The 21,796-nt window shown below is 41.5% G+C and overlaps 1 protein-coding gene across 1 annotated transcript in view; it reads right to left on the bottom strand.

Moving 5' to 3' along the window:
* Positions 1-21,796, bottom strand: part of STK39 (serine/threonine kinase 39) — a 324,624-nt gene that overhangs the window by 228,827 nt on the left and 74,001 nt on the right. Inside the window, exons 3-5 of the mRNA XM_081242627.1 lie at positions 10,329-10,437; positions 6,589-6,730; positions 5,332-5,387 (exon numbers count right to left, since the gene is read on the bottom strand). Of these exons, the coding sequence (XP_081098753.1) occupies positions 5,332-5,387; positions 6,589-6,730; positions 10,329-10,437 (307 nt within the window). The remainder of the gene's footprint in view (positions 1-5,331; positions 5,388-6,588; positions 6,731-10,328; positions 10,438-21,796) is intronic.

Raw genomic sequence — 21,796 nt, 5'->3', positions numbered from 1 at the left:
GAAAAGCTATAATGGCTCCAGAGATGTATCAACAGAAAGTGCACACTTACATGCCTGATAGCCGACCATTACTCACTGGGAAGTGAGGCTTCCGGGTAACGTCATTACACAAGCATGAAGTCGCACACACAAAAAGGACACCAAGGAAAGCCCGGAATGGCTGTCTACAAGTCCTCACCATGTGCCAGGCACTGTCCTAAGCACCACAGACACAGACTCATTTAATCCTCATGACAACCCAAGCGGTGGCTTCCTGCACGGGCCCTTCCGAACCCAGGAGCCGAACATCGCACCCACCAGCTGGTTACACTCAACACCACCACCCGGGGTGAGGAAAAAACCCACAGACCTGAGAGGGAGAGAAAAAGTCGGGAAATCTTACCTTGGGGGATCCCAACTGAGAAAAAGGAAAAGGACAATGTGCTCCTGAAGGCCCAGAGAAGGAGCTCGGGTCGGTAATCTGACAAGAAGAATGGGACGGAGTGACTGGCAGAGTAGCAGGTGGTAGAATAAGCCAGGGGCTGACCTGCCTCTGCACTTCAAAGGCAGTTCACTGCTGTTTTGACCCTTTTAGTGAAAAATGATCATTTCATCACAAAACAGAGAAAATTAGCTGTACTTTTTTATCAGCTTAGAGCAAGATTAATGACAAGTTAGCTTCCAAGTTCCATAATTAATAAGCAACCCCTTTTTATAATTCATACAGCCCCTCAGAGCTGAACCTCCTGCAAGACGAATTTGAGGTACATGTGACCTCCAGGCAGTGCGAGAGGCAGTCTGTGCGATCCTGTCAGTTGGAATAACAGTAGTAGCAGTAGTTAACAGTAGAAACAGTAGTGGTAATAGGATTAGCAGTAGCAGCTGCTGCTATTTTCTGTGTATCTATAATGTGCCAGCCACTGTTATAAGAGTGCTAGATAGGAAGAGCCTCATTTGATTTCACAAAAAAAGATGAAGTCGGGGGGGGGGGCTTCCCTGGTGGCGCAGTGGTTGAGAGTCCGCCTGCCGACGCAGAGGACATGGGTTCGAGCCCCGGTCCGGGAAGATCCCACATGCCGCGGAGCAGCCGGGCCCGTGAGCCATGGCCGCTGGGCCTGCACGTCCGGAGCCTGTGCTCCGCAGTGGGAGAGGCCACAGCGGTGAGAGGCCCGCGTACCGCAAAAAAAAAAAAAAAAAGAGATGAAGTGGGTTATAACTGTATCTCCCTTTAAGGAAACTGAGTCTTTAAGACGTTGAGCCACTTGACCAAGGTCCCAGAGCTTGAGTGGCAACCTGGGAATTTCAACCAAGCCAGTTTATCTCAGAGATTATCTTCTTAACAGCTAGACTATCTGATGCTGGACGGTTTGAAGCTTTCAGTTGTTTAGTTGAAGTCTTTTCTTCATAATGTCCCTAGCCTGTGGGATAAAGGCCACTCTCTAGAGGAAGGACAAGATACGCATACATAAGGCACTAACTTAGATGACTCAAGAACAAAAGTCAGCATCAATAATGATAAGAGCCTCCAAAGCAGGGAGGGGAAAGAGAGATGAATCAAGAATTGGCCAAAGACTGATGAGGACCAAAGCCAGGTGATGGGTACCAGAGGATTCTTCTTACTCTTCTCTACTTTGGGCTACGTTTGATAACTTCCATAATAAAAGGTTTAAAAACGGCTCTGACTTATTGCAAGTTCATTAAGTTTGTTGAGTCATTTCTTTTCATTTGTTTCACTAGGTCATACTTCCACATGGTTCAAAATTCAAAATGTTACAAAAGGTCTATACTAAGCAGTCCACCCCTGCTCCCCCTGCCATTATCCTTCTAACGTTTCTTTATATAAATATATATATTCTTATTTCTCCCCATTTCTTTCACAAACGGTGGCATATTATACACATTGTATTTCACCTTGTTGTGTTCACTTAACCATGTAGCCTGGTGATTTTTTTTCATGTCAGTGTACAGAGAACTTTTCATTCTCCATTGGTAGGTCTTCCATAGTGAAGATACACCATATACCATATTTAACTGGGACACCTCCGTTGTTCCCAATCTCTCGTTATCACAATAAATAAGCTTAGACTGTCTTTTCCTGTCTATTGTCATTTTGGGAGAAGCATTTCTCACATTCATTTACTTAATGCAACAACAGTAAGCAAGGGTGGATCCAGGCTTCATGGGACATAAAACTTATACAATTTGGAAGATACTCTGTAAAACAGAGAATACAAAATTATGAGTAAAAAATTAGGTATAAATGTGTGTATTTCTTTAAAATTAAAAATTCAGGGACTTCCCTGGTGGCCCAGTGGGTAAGACTCCGCATTTCCACTGCAGGGGGGCATGGGTTCGATCCCTGGTCAGGGAATTGAGATCCCGCATGCCATGCGGCACTGCCAAAAAATTCTTTTTTAATTTTAAAAAGGGATTTCCCTCGTGGTCCAGTGGGTAAGACTCCGCACTCCAATGCAGGGGGCCCAAGTTCCATCCCTGGTTAGGAAACTAGATCCCGTACTCATGCCGCAACTAAGAAGTCCACATGCCACAGCTAAAAATCCCACATGCTGCAACTAAGACCCGGCACACCCTAAATAAATAAATAAATAAATAAATATTTTTTTAATTTAAAAAATTCATTACCAATTCACTGGAGGTTTTTTTAAAATAAATTTATTTATTTATTTTTGGCTGCTTTGGTTCTTTGTTGCTGTGCACGGCTTTCTCTAGTTGTGGCAAGCAGGGGCTACTCTTTGGTGCAGTATGCAGGCTTCTCATTGTGGTGGCTTCTATTGTTGCAGAGCACGGGCTCTAGGCACGTGGGCTTCAGCAGTTGTGGCATGGGGGCTCAGCAGTTGTGGCTTGCGGGCTCTAGAGCACAGGCTCAGTAGTTGTGGCACATGGGCTTAGCTGCTCTGCGGCATGCGGGATCTTCCCAGGCCAGGGTTCGAACCCGTGTCCCCTGCATTGGCAGGCGGATTCTTAACCACTGCGCCACCAGGGAAGCCTTTCACTGGAGTTTTAAAGATTAAGGTCCTTTCTTCTAGGATCTTTTTAGACAAGTTAATAAAAAGGCCTGTATAGAAATACCTCCCGACTGCAAACTGGCATCTCCTCTCTACCCAGAACACTCTGTAACTCCCAAAAACACATTGCACTTACAGGGGCCTGAATCCTATGATTCAACAGCTGCACAGGAAATCCACATCTTCCTGAATGATAGGCATTATCATCACCATCTCACAGATGGGGAAACTGAGGCTTCGAGATGCAATAACTTGCCCCATGTTGCACAGTGGGTAGTAAATTGGGCCTGTTTGATTCCAAAGCCTTTGTGCTTAACTGACACAATGAGTGCCTCCCCAGTGGTCTTGAACTTGACTAAATTTATCTTTTCAAAGGGGAGGACTAATACAAGATAACACTTCCATTATTAGTTCCCTAGGGAAGAAACATTTGTTCTGAAACAAATTCTCAGTTTCCCTTTGGTACTTTCAAGACATCTTGTCTCTTCTTTAAAAAAATAACTCAGTAAGGGTCCCTGTAAGTATACCTAACTAAATACAGAGCCTAAGGTCAGCATCATGCTAGCCATACAGGCCTGGGCATCATCACCTGACTGGTCGTCTGGTACCGAGAGAGGGGCAAACAATGAAACAAAGAGATGACTCAAGGCTTATCCTTTGTGTTGAGGGTGTGTTTGTTTCCTGCTGAACTCTCACACTTCTAGTAATAACCCCAGATCCTCAGATTTGTCCAGAAACAAGAGTGGGACCAAGAACTGCCATCAACTTTGTTCTAATAACTAGACATGCAAAGATGCTAAACCTATGCTAGAAGGTAGGACTCTTCCACTCCAACTCAAATAGAAGCAGATTAGGCTGATTCAACATCTTCAACATTTCATCAACAACACAGCTAGATGGATGATCTTCACACAAAAGATGTTGGTAGGACGTGCTGCTGGTGATATTTAATGCCCAGAAGCCAGAAGGCTGAACACCCTACGATGACAGGGACAGTCCAGTACGGAGAAGGACTGTCCAGCCAAAAATGCCCAAAGCAATGATGGCTGAGAGGATGCTGAGACAGACCTTCCCAGACGGGGCGTAAAACAAGAGTTGATATGAACATGGCTACATGTTAAAGCAGGCCTTTCAGGCTATTCTAGGAGCATTAACAAAATGAGAGGTTCTGCACATAGAAGGCTCCTGCCTGATGCTCTCACTCATTTGACCTTTACTGCCTTGCCATGCCTATCAACTGTCAAGAATCTCCATGAAGCGTCAGATTTAAGAGCAAAATAAGCCCTAGATTTTAAGAGTTCACAATTCTTTCAGCTACCTCTTGAGAAATAAAAGGTTTAAAATTAATGTGTACAATAGTTTTAAACTTTCAAACTCATCCAAAAACTCTCAAAAGTGCTTCTTACATTTATATAAATATCACCATTATTCAATCTGGAAGGTAGAAAATATTAAAAAATTAAAAGTAAAATTGTTCTTTATTAAAAGGCCGCATTCTAGGGCTTCCCTGGTGGCGCAGTGGTGGAGAGTCTGCCTGCCGATGCAGGGGACACGGGTTCGTGCCCCGGTCCGGGAAGATCCCGCATGCCGCGGAGCGGCTAGGCCCGTGAGCCACGGCCGCTGAGCCTACGCGTCCAGAGCCTGTGCTCCGCAACGGGAGAGGCCACAACAGTGAGAGGCCCGCATACTGCAAAAAAGAAAAAAGGCCACATTCTAAAATAGCAGGAAAACATATTATACCTCAGACCGAAACATTCTATGATAGGGCAGCCCAGATACAGTGGTACATACAATGGAATACTACTCAGCCGTTAAAAAGAATGAAATTTTGCCATGTGCAACAACATTCATGGACTTGGATGGTAGTATGCTAAGTGAAATAAGTCAGACAGAGACAGACAAATACTGTATGATATGACTTATATGTGGAATCTAAAAAACAGAACAACTAGTGAATATAACTAAAAAGAAGCAGACTCACAGATATAGAGACCAAACTCATGGTCACCAATGGGACGAGGGAAAGGGGGAGGGACTGTAAAGGGGTACAAACTACTATGTATAAAATAAGCTACAAGGATACACTGTACAACATAGGGAATATATCCAATATTTTATAATAACTATAAATGGAGTATAACCTTTAAAAATTGTGAATCACTACACTGTACACCTGTAACTTATGTAATATTGTACATCGACTATACTTCAATTTAAAAACACAGATTACATGCAATTTGTTCATTTCTTAGGAACAAGTCTACATCTTTGAAGCCCTAACACTTCTGTAAACAGGTAAAGAATGTTTTATCTTTGTCAGCTTTACCTGCTATTTGTACTGAGCCATCCTCACCCAGAAGAATATTACCAGCTTTTAAATCCCTATTAGAAAAAAAAAAAGGAGAATTTAATTGTGGAGTACAGACATTATATTCACTCAGGGAGATTTTAATACATATCATACAGTGGAGATGTTTGACAAAATTATTATTTTATAAATATTAAAATTACATCACAGATTTTAAAAGTTACAAAGGTACATTGTGATTTTATAGTTTGCTCCTGGGGTATGATTAGGATTTTAGTAACAAATAGTTTATGTGCTATCATTATCCAGATTTAATTAAAACAATAATGAGTAGATTATTTCATGTTACAGAGTTATAGATTGCCATAGACACACAATACTATCATTTTATCAAGAATTAAAGCCCAGTCTATGTAAAGCTGTTCTACTTCCACTTAAATGTGTCTGTGATGCAATTTCCAATCAATCCCCTCAGCCTCTAAAACAATGGATTTGATCAGTCTCTCCTCTGGGGAGATACTGATGGTAAATACTAATTACAATACTCTGTAATGTATTTCTTCACTATACAGAAGTTGTGTTGAGTAGTCTTAACACTTAAGAAAAATGACAATTTACAATTTGTAAGTTTGACTTCTAAAGTAATATTTTTTCTAATTATTGAAAGACATAGTAGATATCATTAAACATACAGCTCACTTATAGCTCAGGGCAAGGGAATTGCAATATTCATATTACTGTTAAGTGGTTATTTACTTGCAGCAATTCCTAAGAGCCCAAGGAGCACTAACCCATTTGAAGCATCAGGCATTCATATGCGATGCTGTTTAGCTATTTAAAGAATTAGCATTTTATGCCACAAAAGAGATGAAATTACTGCCTCCCCTCCTTCTCTTCCACCACCATGTCAAAAATAATTAACATATTAAATGTCTGGAACACTCTCGCCTGTATTAGAAAGTCAGAGGTGCTATCCAGTTCAAATGAGTATACTTCAAATGAGTATAAAATGTAAACTGATTTTTTTTGAGTCCCCACAGTACTTTCTGTAGTCTACTCTTATTTCAGTGAAAGCAGATAAACCAATATAACAATATAATTCATCAAAACTTGTTCTCTTGTTTCGTTCTTAAGTACTTTTTTCCCATCTATTTAAACTACCTAAGTTAGAGATATGTCAATACCTACCTGTGAGGTGTGTTTCCTTAGTATTCTTTACTAACTAGGACTGAAGATATGAACAGCTGAATTTAAACATCTCTGCAGGGGTCATACCTGTGAATCTGACCATTTCTGTGTAGATAGTCTAAGCCTTCCAAAACCTCTTTAAGAATTGTTGCTATTATTGCCTCTTCCAGAACTCCGTTCTTGTGTTCTCCTCGGTTAATGATGTATTTTATGATATCCAACATTGAACCTAAGTGGACAGACAGAAGAATTGAACAACTGTATAAGCACCTTCATTACCTTTCCAGAATAGCCCTCCCTGTTTAAAAAACTAAACGAGGGACTTCCCTGGTGGTCCAGTGGTAAAGAATCCACTTTACAATGCAGGGGACGCAGGTTCAATCCCTAGTCAGGGAACTGAGATCCCACATGCCGCAGGGCAACGAAGCCCGAGAGCCACAACTACTGAGCTCGCGCGCCTCAACGAGAAAGCCCGTGTGCCGCAAACTAGAGCCCACGCGCCCTGGAGCCTGCGCGCCACAACTAGAGAAGAGAAAGCCCACACGCCGCAACTAGAGAGAAGCCACAACGAAGACCCTGAGTGCCACAGCTAAGACCCGACGCAGCCACAAATAAATTAAATAAATAAATAGATAATAAATTTGTTTAAATCCTTAGAAAAATAAAAAGCTAAATGAAAACAACAAAATATAGTTTTCATTTGTTTATTTAACACAAATATTCCCAAGGCATACAAACAATTGCATGGTAGCTCGTGACCAGAAAAACACTAAATCCAAGTTTGCAAGCACACATCCAGCTGAACTTAATGAGAGGGATTCTGAGTCAGGAAGCAGAAGACTGTTCACGGCCACTTCACAGTTAGTCCCTTTTCCGTAGACATGCAACTGCTTACAGATTAAAAGAGGGTTCCGGATGTCTAAACTGAAAAAGAAAGAACAAGAGGCCTGGAGAAAAGACAGCAGGGAACTTCTGAGAGAAAGAAGCGCAGTTTTTCCTTAACCTCAGGTAGGAGGAGAGAAAAAATGTCTGTTGCCTTTAGACCCCTGCTTATAACCAGAAGATTCCTTTCTGTGACTCTAGGCAATCGTCATTTACATTTACTTGAGGCGTGATGTACAGAGTTTAATAATAAAGAAATAAATACATAGTATTTTGTTACTATAAACAGATTAGTATCCTTGGCACTGAGAACTCATGTTTCAACACATGTTAATTAATATTCTAAACTTCCCGGTCACCTTAAAAGCCATAATTACCTGGGGGTTCAACACTTCTGAAAAGTTACCAAATAGCCTATCTAAGGACCTGAATTTATCTCCAAGCTCTCCCTGATTTAACTAAGAGGACTGAGTTTCCCCATCAGACCTGCCACTCAGTAAGAGATCTGATGTAATAAAATAATATAGAAGAAAACAAATGCATATCTTTCCCCTCAGGGAGAAACAAAACATCTCTTTATTCACTGACTCTTGGATTTGGGGATCATTTAGAAAACGATACTTCCAAAAACATTTTAATTTTTTCTTTTAAGGATATACCATACCAGGCATGCATGCATTTCTGGCCTGCTGAAAGCAAAATGAGCAAAAGGCTACATCTGCCCACATTCCCCTTACCTGTGGAAACCTGTTCCTCTTACCTAGGGCCAGGGGAAACATTGGATTATTTTAAAAAGACAATGGGGCTTCCCTGGTGGCGCAGTGGTTGAGAATCTGCCTGCCAATGCAGGGGACACGGGTTTGAGCCCTGGTCTGGGAAGATTCCACATGCCGTGGAGCAACTAGGCCCGTGAGCCACAACTACTGAGCCTGCGCGTCTGGAGCTTGTGCTCCACAACAAGAGAGGCCGCAACAGTGAGAGGCCCGCGCACCACAATGAAGAGTGGCCCCCGCTTGCCACAACTAGAGAAAGCCCATGCACAGAAACGAAGACCCAACAAAGCCAAAATTAAATAAATAAAATAAAAATAAAAATAAAAAAGACAATGAAATTTTCTATCCAGTCCTTAGGAAAGGGCACAGGGGATACTCTCAAGCTTATAAAAGGTTAATTGGGATAAAAATAAAGAGAGGAATTAAAATCCACAGGGCCCCAGGTCACCAGAATTTCTTGTTTCCTCAGTTAGTGGACCCCCTACAAGAAGAGGCCAGGTTAAGATCATCTTATCAATAAAGCACCATTCTCAGCAGAACCAAGAAGCAGTCCTGACACTCAACATTGCAGTAGGCTCCAACAGGCTTCCTTTCTCCTTCCATTTTTCTTTTCCTTTTTAATTAAAAGCCAGAGTCAGCAATCAAGGAAACAATAACTAATAGGATTGACAAGACTGGAAACAGAACCGAACTAAGCTCTCCCAGGCTCCCTACCGAGACCTACACAAGCAGACCCAAGGCAATTACAATGCCTTCGTCATCTCATTGCAGGGCCTCTGCTGGATCCAAGACAGTTTCTCTAAAAAAAAAATTTTTTTTTAATTGTGATGCTGCCTTGATTCAGCCTTAGCTGAACTGGGTCTGCAGATAAAAATGGGCTCCACCAAATAAACTCTGCACCGTCAGTTCTGGCTTCGTCCAGGTACCACCCAATGTTCTCCTGTACTCCTAACCATACTTCACGTCTCAGTAAGATGGATGTACAGGGAGGGACGCCCTGCAAAGAGAACACATGAGAGGTATGGGGATGCTGGGTATTAGGAAGGAATCCCTTGGGCTTTCTCAGCTCCAGTTTTCGGGTCTGTAAAATGAAGGTGATGATACTTGCAGCGCAGGGTAGCTTTTACGTGTACAGATCCCAGCATTAACAGGCACGACATGTGTGGCCTTGGGCAAGCAGCCTAACTCTCTTGAGCTCTGGTGTCCTTTCTGAAACACAGGGATCATGGCACCTGCCATGCAATGGTGTTGTCCAGGTTACAATGAAATAAAGTCAGTAAATCGCCTGGCACAGGATCCAGCCACGGAGGAAGGGTTTAAGAAAATTAACCGTTATCATTATCCTCCCCTATCAAAGAGTGACGTTAAAAGATTAAAAGAGATAAAATACAGGAATGGGAAAGTGTCTTATAAATTTAATTGTCCATGGCTTTTTTAACTTCAGTGATCTGAGGCTAGAGAGGCAAAGTTCCTTCACCTTCCCGCATGCTTTCTTCATGAAATCCACAATCTAAAGCTACACTGTCCAATACCATAGGCCACTGGCCACCTGAGGTTATTTAAATGTAAGCTAATTAAAATTGAATAGAAATTCAGTCCCTAGGTAACACTAGCCACATGTCAAATGTTTAAGAGCCACTAGTAGAAACTGGATAGCACAGCCGCAGAACATTTCCATCACCACGGACCTTTAGTAAACCGCACTGAAATAACTCATTATATTACAATGTGTTAAAGATGTGAATAATGTTAAGAATGAAGGCTTTAAAGAGGAAGGATTGGTTAACTTTTCTGAAGAGAGTAAGGGGTGGCTACAGAGAGGATGGGGCCTTTCAGGACTTGGGTACATGGAGAAGGATAGACAGACATCTGGGGCTAAGGAGCAGCACAGAGACATCAGAGGGCAGAAGGCACCTGGGGAGTCTCACCCACACCTAGAAGGCCGGGGTAAAAGAGGACACAGATATTCTACAAGTTGAGCTGAATTATGAAAGGCTTTGAATATCAATGTGAAGAAATCCGGACTTTACTCTCTAGGCAAAGAATAAACCAAGAAAACTTTTAAATACGGGAATAAAGGGATCAAATCTAAAGTCTTATTCAATATGCTGACTCGCACAAAAGGAAAAAAAGAAAATAAGCAAACAAACAAAAATGACAAAACCCACTTACCTCCACTTAGTAATTTCATGACCAGCCAAAGTTCATCTTTTACCACAAAAGAGGTGTAATAGGTCACTACGTTGGGATGGCTGCACTGACTCATGGCTTGAATTTCTTTCTATAAAAAGAGCAAAACATGACATGTACCATAGGGCGAAAATTGGGAAGCAAGACACAAGTGAACCACAGTTGAATATCTGGGTAAGTTTCCTACTTAAAGCACACCTGGGCCAGGGGCTGCCTAAACCATTACTTCACAGAAACCACACGAGAACTAACTCTCTCACCCTCGTTATCAACTTGCTAGAATTAGGAAGGCCTCTACAGGAGACCCCAGAGCCCTGAGGACCAGCCACAGGACAGAGGAACTTCAGATCAGCACACAGCTCCATAACCGCCCCCCCAGCCGCCATATGCGATAAGTGCCTCCTACCTGAGCCCAAAGCCTCGACAGAGAGGCTGGTGAGCTATTAGGAGACCTGGGTCCTGATGCCAACCTGAACCCTAGTCCTCCTCACTCATCCAAAATGGGGCAACAAAACTGCTTGTTTCTCCGGACTGCTGTGTTGGTACATGAAAAACTACCTATAAAAATGCTAGAGTATCATTTCCCAAACTATCTTCCATGGTAGATATTCCATCAAGGATAAAAGCAAGGTGGGGGTGGGAGGGGCAGCTGGTAAAATGAAATAAGCTTGGGCAACATCAGATACTACATCTCAGTTTACAGGCGTCACGTCACAGGTATGTTGGTACTGTCAAAGGCTCTGAGAAGTCCTGCAGTAGATAAACCGTCATAGTTGAATCCACAGGAACAATGCAGGAAAATAATGCTCTGTGGGTCACAGTTTAGAAAAAAGTTTTATCAAAAGACAAAACAACAAAGCTTTGAAACCAAACAAACGGGCAACTTCAATAAGCCACAGTTTTCTGCAATACTCAAGTTCATGTTGGTTTGCTGTTTTAAGTCACCGCCAGATGACTCCTATAAAATGTCAGTTGAATGTTAACCCTCAATCAAAGGTACCAGACCAGTGTAACTCACTTTCAAGGTGCTGACCAAAAGCCACAAGAATAACTAACCTAAGTCATCACAGAAGCCTCACTTATGTTATTATGTATTTATGATGAAATAAAAGTGTATCTGTGCATCCTGTAAATATTTTCAATAATGAGTGTCGACTTTGCGTTAACTTAAAGTTGCCAACCAGATTATTCCAATTTGAGCTGCTATCTTTATATATCCAGTACTACTTTAATCCTCAAATTACTAAGGTGACCCTACATGTCAATTAACTTGGTCTAAATACCATGACATATAACACATATACACATCTTAATACATGCATTTATTTAGGTGCTTTTTATCATGGATAAACTTGTAAGAAAATCACTAATTTTTCTATTTTCCTTTCATTATATGACAACACTTCCCCTTCAACATTTTCCTCATCCACTTAACTGATCACAGGTTTTCTAAATCTAACACTTTTCAATTCAGCACCTCCTGTCCTTTGAAGAAGATCTGAAACCTGAGGTCCAGTTTCCATCTGTTTCTGGTGTTAGGTTTTGATACCGTAAGACGCTTCTGAAGGTGAAATGGAACACTGACCAGCATTCCCATTTCAAGTGGCTAGCATCTGCTCGTTATGGGGATGGCCCACTTTGAAGGCCTGCAGCTCTATGTAGGGTCCAGTTTAAAAAGATGCCCCCGTTATTCACAGAAATGACAATAATGTTTCTTCAAAGTGTGTGTGCTCTGCATTTTCACCATTTTATATCCGATGTAAATGAATGCCTTTCTAGCTCTCTAACACCAAACTTTTAAATCGTTAAAGCATACAATCAACAACCGGTGTTCATAGGAAAGGAAATTCTTTTGCATGGAAGCAAAGTCAGATCAGAGTCTGGAAAAACACATTTTTTTTTAGACCTTTGTATTTAGATGGCCAGTATCACTTCCTACCCAGAGGATCGGATTCTCTGAGATGATGGCAGTGAGCTACTGTGTGTGTGTGTGTGTGTGTGTGTGTGTGTGTGTGTGTGTGTGTGTGTGTGTGTGTGTGTGTGTGTGTGTGTGTGTGTGTGTGTGTGTGTGTGTGTGTGTGTGTGTGTGTGTGTGTGTGTGTGTGTGTGTGTGTGACTTTTTTTTACATCTTTATTGGAGTATGATTGCTTTACAATGGTGTGTTAGTTTCTGCTTTATAACAAAGTGAATCAGTTATATATATACATATGTTCCCATATCTCTTCCCTCTTGCATCTCCCTCCCTCCCACCCTCCCTATCCCACCCCTCTAGGTGGTCACAAACCTCTGAGCTGATCTCCCTGTGCTATGCGGCTGCTTCCCACTAGCTATCTATTTTACGTTTGGTAGTGTATATATGTCCATGCCACTCTCTCGCTTTGTCACAGCTTACCCTCCCCCTCCCCATATCCTATGGAGAAGCTGTTTTAGATAGCCTATGGATGTAACTTATCAAATTCTATTCCTTCAAATTTCAGGGCCTTAGAGGTACAGCTGGATATTTAAAAGTCCTGAGGATCAAAAAGAAGAAGAGGAGACACAGATACTGCCACTACTAATATACCCCTACGAGCAGTGTAAGGGCAGATCAAAGAAGAGGTGGGTCCTGAGAAGAGAGGTGGGACTTGCATCAGTCTGACCACTCATAATCTCACTGCCCTCTTCACCGCTTGGCCAGGGGTCCATATCCCCCACTCCTACACCACCTATTCTACTACACAGCCTTTCCATGCAGTAGAGCCTCTAATGCGTAAAGACACGATGAAACTTGCCTTAGGGAAAAACACTGGTCACTCTGCCTTGGGATATGACCTGTGCTACCACTGAACCCCCATATTAAGTAATATTTCCACAAATGGGGTAGAAATACACTTTTAAAAAGGAAGAAATAGGTGTTATACGGGCCTATCCAACCCTTAAATTAATTTATATATAAACCTTTTGTTTAGTTGCCTTTTAGAGAGATACAAAATTTTTATACAGTTTCCCCTTGAACAACGTAGGGGGCGCCAACCCTTTGTTCGTCAAAAACCCTCCCTAGGTATCCAAGGTTTCATTCCTCCGTGTCCTCGGATTCAACCAACCATAGTCATGTAGTACTATAGTATTCACTATTGAAGAAAACAAGTATAAGGGGACCTCCACAGTTCAAACCTGCATTGTTCAGGGGTCAACTGTATTTATAATTTTGCTATGGTCTGCATGTTTGTGTCCCTACAAAATTCCTAAGCTGATGGTATTAGGAAGTGGGGCCTTTGGGAGGTGATTAGGTCACGAGGGTGAAGCCTTCATAAATGAGATTAGTGCCCTTATAAAAGAGACCTCAGAGAGCCAGCTCATTCCTTCCACCACAGGAGGAAGCAGAGAGAAGTCTGCAGCCTGGAAGAGGACCCCCACCCAGCCAGGCTGGCACCCTGACCTCAGACTTCCAAACTCCAGAACTGTGAGACATAAGTTTCTTTGTTTATAAGCCACCTGGTCTATGGTATTTTGTTCTAGCAGCCCAGACGTGCCAAGACAATTTTATATATTTTTTATAATTTGAAAAATATAACTATTATTTGAATCAAATATTCTTTCTACAGAACTACTCTCCCCATTTTCTTTCAACAGTGATGATGGTTGCTGTATGGATCCTTTCTTGGTAACAGCCTATCAACTAAATTATCCAAGCTTTTCCCAGTGCCTTAACTTTACCCACATGGGTAGGCAAAGCCATTTACCCCCAAACATACTCATCCCTTCCATCCCTAAAGGTAACCAAAGTATTGCCCAAAGATGAATAAATGGATGAAAAAAGAATCCTTTTTATCCAATTCTTCCTACAAAATGACTGGGTTCCAACACTCTATTCCCTTAATTAGGACACAATCTATGGAAGACGTGTGACTTAGAGCAGCGCTTCTCAAACCTGAATGTGCACACAGATCACCTGTGGACCCTGTGAAAATGCATATTCTGATCCAGTAGGTCTGGGGTGGGGCCTGAGATTCTGCATTTCTAAGAGGCTTCTAACTGATGCTGATGCTTCGGGTCCAGAAACCAGACTTTGAGTGACAAAGTGGCAGAAGGCAGGCAGACAGGCCCTCGGGTGGAGGGGATGTGAAAGGAAGGAGCACAGACGACTGGCTGCAACCTAGGCCCGGGGGTTGGAAGGGTAGGAGAGCAGGCCCGGTGGCGAGGCCTAGCTGAGTGAGACCTTGTGAAAGGGGTAGGAGGCAAAGCTGGAAATCGGGGAGATCGTGGGATTAAAGTGGTTTGAATTTCACAACTACGGGAAAGGGTAAAAAATTCAAAGCTAGAGAAAAACATGAGGTCAAAGTTGGAAGAACTCACAGAACTCTGAAACCCAGGCAACACATTTGCCAAAACTATAGTCAAGGAATGTAACACAGTGGCTCCCTTGGAAGTCTAGTGAAATCTGACTCAGACATGTCATCAAGTGCCAAACCAAGCCACAGCACGGTATTTAAGCTTCCCTGTGGCTTGAAGAGCTGGATCTGCTCTTGCAGCTTCACCTGCAACGCAGTACAAGTGAAATTTCACAAGAGTGGGAAAACCAACCTAAAATGGGGCAGCGAGTAAAAACCCTTTCCACCTGCTAACACCAAAGTGGCAGCCACAGCAGCATCTCTGCTGGGAGCGATGTGGGCCAAAGGCAGATCAAAGAGGGACACCCACACACTGCTGCTGGGCCAGCCCGGATGAATTCGCCGAAACAGGACATGACACATCCCTCTTATATGGGACAAACTAGGTTTGGCTGCACAAAGAAACATAAAGCGTCCTACCCTGAAAATGTGATGAGTTGGGAGGAAAAAAACTACCCCCCAAAATCCCCAAAACTGCAAAGTTTTAAATTAAAAAAAAAAAAACTGTGTTGGGCTTTCCCTGGTGGCGCAGTGGTTGAGAGTCCGCCTGCCGATGCAGGGGACACAGGTTCATGCCCTGGTCCGGGAAGATCCCACATGCCGTGGAGCGGGTGGGCCCGTGAGCCATGGCTGCTGAGCCTGCACGTCCGGAGCCTGTGCTCCGCAACGGGAGAGGCCACAATAGTGAGAGGCCCGCGTACCGCAAAAAAAAAAAACAGAAAAAAAAACTGTGTTTAAATATTTATGAGCAATTTTCTAATATTGCTATATGGCCCTTGTCTAACCATCCCCCCCCAAAATTTTTTTCTCCTATTACTGAGAATAAGCAGGAACCATGTTGTTTTGTTTTGTTTTGTTTTTTGCGGTATGTGGGCCTCTCACTGTTGTGGCCTCTCCCGTTGCGGAGCACAGGCTCCGGACGCGCAGGCTCAATGGCCACGGCTCACGGGCCCAACCGCTCCGCGGCATGTGGGATCTTCCCAGACCGGGGCACGAACCCGTGTGCCCTGCATCGGCAGGCGGACTCTCAACCACCGTGCCACCAGGGAAGCCCAGGAACCATGATTAACAGGGATGTGAGCCAGCAGGAGCCACTTCGGAAGGGCTGCACTCTAAGACACAGCTGGCTTGGAAGCTTGGCTTTGCCACTGACTGCAGCTTGATTACCTGAGCAGGTCATCCAGCATCTTTGAGCCTCAGAATCCTTTTCTGTAATACAAGCTTAATAATGCCATCTACACAGGACTGTTGTGAAATAAGCAAAATGAGATCTATACAAGTCCTTGCAGAAGGCCTAGCACATGACAGGAAGGTTGAAAGTCAGTCCCTCGATGTCTCAGTTCCTTCTTTGTGTGTGAGTATCCCCATGCTGATCACTAATCCCATGTGTCCCACATTCCCGACTAAAGTCTCAGAGGCACAGAGACAGCCCTTAGCAGCAGCACTCACCCTTCCCCACAGAAACGTCACATAACGAACATGCTCTGTGCCCTGCTGGCTCAAGGAGTGTCCTGTAACACGTGTCCAGGTCATTGCGCCATGAGTTTTTCACTTCATTCCTAACTCTACAACATCCTCACCTGTGTTTTCCCTTAGTATCTCATCCTGTATTTAATTTATACCACCTTATCATACTTCATGTATCCTAGTATGCTGCCTCAAATGCTTTTGAAATTAAGAAGTCTAAACAGATACTTATGCAAAGCTTTCAGAACAAAGAGAAACAAAAAAGAGCTTGGAGACATAAGAATTAGGGAAAAGTTAAAGTCTAGTTTCTGTTGTCCTGAAGACGATGCGATTCACAAAGCGCTAAAAGGAAAGAGATTTAAATGGATCCTGAATTCAAAATATTAAACTATACTTAACCAAATTAGCATATTTTAATACCTTAGCTAAATCTTAAATAAATTCTTCTTTATCTGATATTGGTGGCAAAATATCCTACTCAGCCTTGGTGGAGAAGTCACACCCACCCAAGTTCCAACATCATGTGCAGTTAAATCTGAGGAGGTGCTAACTTCTAACTTTATTCTAAAGTACTTGTTCTCAACCTTGGCTGCACAGTGGAATCGCCTCGGGAGCTTTAAAAAGTACCAATGCCTGGATCTCAGCCCCAGAGACACTGATGTAAAATTGGTTTACGACACAGCCTGGGAATGAAATTTTTCAAAAGCTCCCAGGTGATTCTACTGTGTAGCAAAGGTTGAGAAGCACTGCTTTCCAGCTAAGCACTGAGATGCATTAATTCTTTCAATGAAATGCTGAGAGAAACATCCACCTCCCAAGCACATTTCCACACTGCAACTTAATCTAAAAAGGAAAAATAAATATATGACCCACAAATACTATCAAATAAAACGTATATTTCCAAATGCAAGAGATAACCAAATACATCTTTAAAATGTATGCAACACCCTCCAAGCATCTAAAGAATTCCTTAAATGACATGAGGGTAACTGCGTTAATTGAAAACACTTTTCAGAAAGTCATCGTCAGGCTTGCACTTCCATAACATCAGTATCATTATGAAGGGTAACCTCATCAATATTCATAAGTAACCCAATACTGTAAGTAGCTGAATTTTTTTCAAGAAAAAGAAAAAACAAACCCATAAACTTCAGCGATTTCAAATGTCAGCCAAGAAATGGAAGGAAAAGATTGACAAAGCTCTCCTAAGAGCACTGTATTTTTTGGACTGTCATTTTCAATCATGAAAAATGTCATTGTGAGGTTTTTTTAATTATAAAAAATTAAATGCCACATATGCAGCAAACTCCTGCTGCTTTTAAAATAAGAGTACCAATAGGAAAAAACCAACTCAAGGAAGAGTTAAGTCAAATATTCTGACCTGTACTATTTATGAATAAATCAACCATTGTCCCTCACCAGTTAGTTTTATAATTATTTTCATATGATTTGGTATCTGTCTATCCAAGTACAGTCCAGTTGAAGACAGGATTAGAAATGGGGAAAGTCTAGATGTTTTGAAGACAGGGAAACACTTGTAAGAAATTAGGAAAAGGGAAACAAATTCTGTGATAGCCTTAATCAGTGTTTGTGGAGAAGTATTTAAAACTAGAGAGAGCAGTTGTAAAAGGTAAAGTATCAGGGGAGTTGGAGGTAGGTCTGGAAAATCCCTGGAAATCAGCAGAAAAATCACAATGGGTAAACATCTACTTCAAACAGAACAGAATGCCCATCCCAGGGCCTGTCTGCTTGGTTATGAATGATGGTCATTCTGCAAAAACTATTCCCCAAAAAACTAAAGAATTTTGCTTGGAAATGAAAAAGTCGCCGCAATAGTTATTTTTCACCAAGAGAAAATAACTCTTTCCAAGGAGAGGAAAGAAAGCAAAGAGTAAAGGAGTGATGTGGAAAGTTCAATGGGGAAGAACCATTTTCTTTTAGAGTTGGCTGAAAAAGTTCTTCCGCAAACAGTAACAAGGATGCCTTACGGGTTCTGAAAGCTCTTAAGCTGGCCATCAGGAATCTGAATCAGACTCAGCTATCAACAACTGCTATTTGATCATTTAACTGTCCATGACTGGGTATACTGGGAAAAATAAAGTCGAAGACTTCGTTAAAAACAGAAACATGAAGAAACTTTCTTGTCAGCCAATTTATGCTGCTGGAAACCCCAGGCCAGTTTTCAGCGCTGCTGCTATTTTTGGCTTCATCACCAAAGGATGAGAATGCGAGGTGAAACGTGTCTTTCTTTTTTGCGGCCTCCCGTGCGTGTCCCACGCCTGGGTATGATCTGCAGTCTGGGGTTCTGCCAGCGAACAGAGGCAGAAACCCCGCTGAACACTCTCCAGCCTTCTCCCTGTTTCCGAGTCCTTCTTTTTCAGAGTCAGCTTAATTAATTGTGGAAATATAATCAAACCAAAATAAGAAAGACAATAACATAGGAAAGAACAGAACCATCTGTCTCAACCCAAGCAATAACATTTTCCAGAAGTTTATGAGGATGGCAAAAGTGAAGCATTAAAAAAAAAAAAAAAAAAAAAAAGATGTAACTGAAGTTGTATTCAATCTGGGAATGTCTTCCCCATTTTCTCCTACTCTGAAAATGAGTATGTACTGGGTCTCTCTGTTACCAAGCACATATAAGTCCAGAAACCTGAGTGGCCTTGAAATGTTAATTTCTGCTTACATTTTGGGGAAAAAAAAAAAGAGATATTAAACATTTTAGCAAGCCATTTCTAACAAATGTATAAGAATACTTAAAAGTAAATTCAATTAGGATATTTAATTATTATCTGGATCTGCTATGATATAACTTTTAAATTTAACATTCCAAAAGGAAAATTATTTTTCTCCAGCCAAATCATACATATTCCTAAGCTAATGTAACTTTAGAGCTGTAAAAATAAGTTACTTTTGCATATGTGATATTCTCTAATTTCTTAAAAATGGTACGTCCTCAAATTATCCAAAAGTTTCTCATTTCTAATTCTGCCCTCAGCTGGACTATATTTGGGTAAGCACAAACACCAAATCACATGAAAATAATTACAAAGCCAAGTGGCAAGGGACAAATGACAGTATAAAATGTAATATTTGAGACTGAAATGCTCAAAATAGTACTACACTCAGTGAAGTAGGCTTATACTTTAACGCTATACCCTTGGTACAAAAGATTCTACAAGAAATAGCCAAATGCAATTTGTTACCACATATGACAAGGGATGTGTTGGGATATGAATAATTAATTTACTAATTAGAAAGTTCTTTAGTTCAAAAAGAATGGAAAGTACTTTCGCTGACACAACAGAGAAAACACATACATTATAGCTTCCAGCTTTTTAAGCTGATGTCCTCAAACTGGTATAAATTTTTTTCTATAATAAACAAGATTTGCAAAAGTATTAACACAACTACAGAGATTAGGTTAAAATGCACCAGAAGAAATTTTTTTCTTCATTTTTAAAAATCTCAATTAAAAGGGAAAAAAAGCCTTCTGACTAGAGGAACTGCTTAGAGGTCCCCAAATGCTATAATTTAATTTTAAAAGGAAGAGAGAAGTCTGTGTTAGATAATAGGAGATAACTATTCTCTCAAATGACCATTAGGCAAAGTCAATATCTAGATCTTTATTCTCCAAAATAACCTACAAACCATAGCTAATTCATTCCTCTAAAGAAATGGAAGGAACGTATGGAAGGATTGAGGGGGGAAAGGTAAAGGGTCAGGGGGAGAGAAAGGGGAGTACAGAGGGAACTGCAGATCAAGAGAAAAGCAAAATAATTAATAAAATAGGGACTTCCCTAGTGGCGCAGTGGTTAAGAATCCGCCTGCCAATGCAGGTGACACAGGTTCGGGCCCTGGTCTGGGAAGATCCCATATGTCGCAGAGCAACTAAGCCCATGTGCCACAACTACTAATCCTGCACTCTAGAGCCTGTGAGCTACAACTACTGAGCCCATGTGCCACAACTACTGAAGCCCACATGCCTAGAGCCTGTGCTCCACAACAAGAAAAGCCACTGCAATCAGAAACCCGTGCCGGGCCGGGGTGGGGGGGGGGGGAGAAAGAAAGAAAGTTATTTAAAAATAAATATATAAATAAAATAGCACTATAGCAGAAAGCAGAATGAGAGCAGGGCTTCGTTCTGAGCAATATAAACACGATTTACTTACAAATACTGTCGGTGAGAGCAAACTATCTTTCTTTATAAGATGATACAGGAAGAGAAGGGCAAATGCTAGAGTTTTTCTATTTCAAAACTGAGAAATTTTTTTCATTATGTACATAGGAGAAACAGATGGCACTCTGTGTACCCAAATCTACGAATTTATGGTGAATTTTTATCGTTACACCACAATACTGGAGTGACTTGACACTATCCCGAATTATAAAGCATAATTTGCTAGTAATTAGTGTTTCTATTTAAATGATTTTAAAAGGGGATTTCACTAAAAGAATTAATTTTTAAATACACAGAATCATAGAACTTTTGGTGGTGAAAATAAATTTTTGCCTTCGAGTATACTTCTTTATTGAACAAATGAGGAGACTGTGGACCAGAAGTGAAAGTGATTCATCCCAAGCCGAGGACCCAAGTGGAGAATGCAGGCCCTCTGACCCAGGAAGCAATCTTCCCTCTACCACAAATTTCAGCATTCATCACTGGTGCATAGTTGTTTTTTGAAACGGTTTTGCTCACATTTGTCACTCATCACAAACTAAAATATTTTAATGATCATTACATATTATTGCATAATATAATCACTTAACTAGACATTTTACCCCCTCCCCCGCTTTTTTTTAAGAAATAAGCACTTTGTTCAACCCCAGGGCCATGATTTTTCCTACACCTAAAGTACTCCTGCCTCTAAGAATTAAACTGTAAGATTTGATGGCACTGATGTATATTAAAGAATGAGAAAATGGTACTGAGTTTTCTGTGACTCAGTACCAAGGACAGACTAAAAATATGAGAATTCTAGTCTAGAGAAAAAAAATTGAGAAGGATATGATTAAAATCTAAAAATCATAAAGTCAAGTAAGATGATGACCCAAAATGTTCAACAATCCCTGGGTAGAACTAAAGGAGAGTGTGCCCTGAAGGCTGAAAAAAGTGGGATTTAGGATAAATAAAAGGAAGGACTGTGTCACATTTATGGAATTCATTGTCACCGGGTAATAGAGACTGAAAAAGATAGATGACTTCAGAAAAGTCCTCTATCCATGGAATAAATTCTCCACCCACGTAATAAATTTTAACAGAAGCCAAGTGTGCCCTCGAGTAGCATCTCTAACCTTTGAGGTTGACCACAAACCAGAGAACCAAGGTCTTTCAAGAAACCTCAAGGCCATCTTCAACAAGAATATACTAGTCTGCATGACGGTGGGTCAGACCCACTTAGCAAGCCTTAAGTTCCTACTGGAAAGCAAGAACTTCCTCAATGGAGTACACATTAGAGAATCTATCAATCTGCTAACCCATTTCTAGACAAATAGGGGGGAAATGTGCAGAAAGATATTCCTAGCTCAAACATCTCACCAACCCAATACCAAAATGAAGAGACTCACTGGCCAGTCCCTGGGCTCCACAACAAAAAAGACCCCTCTTTGTT

The sequence above is a fragment of the Mesoplodon bidens genome (genome assembly GCF_964165515.1).
Source record: "Mesoplodon bidens genome assembly, chromosome: 8".
Classification (NCBI taxonomy): domain Eukaryota; kingdom Metazoa; phylum Chordata; class Mammalia; order Artiodactyla; family Ziphiidae; genus Mesoplodon; species Mesoplodon bidens.
This window is presented reverse-complemented; position numbering and strand designations above follow the sequence as displayed.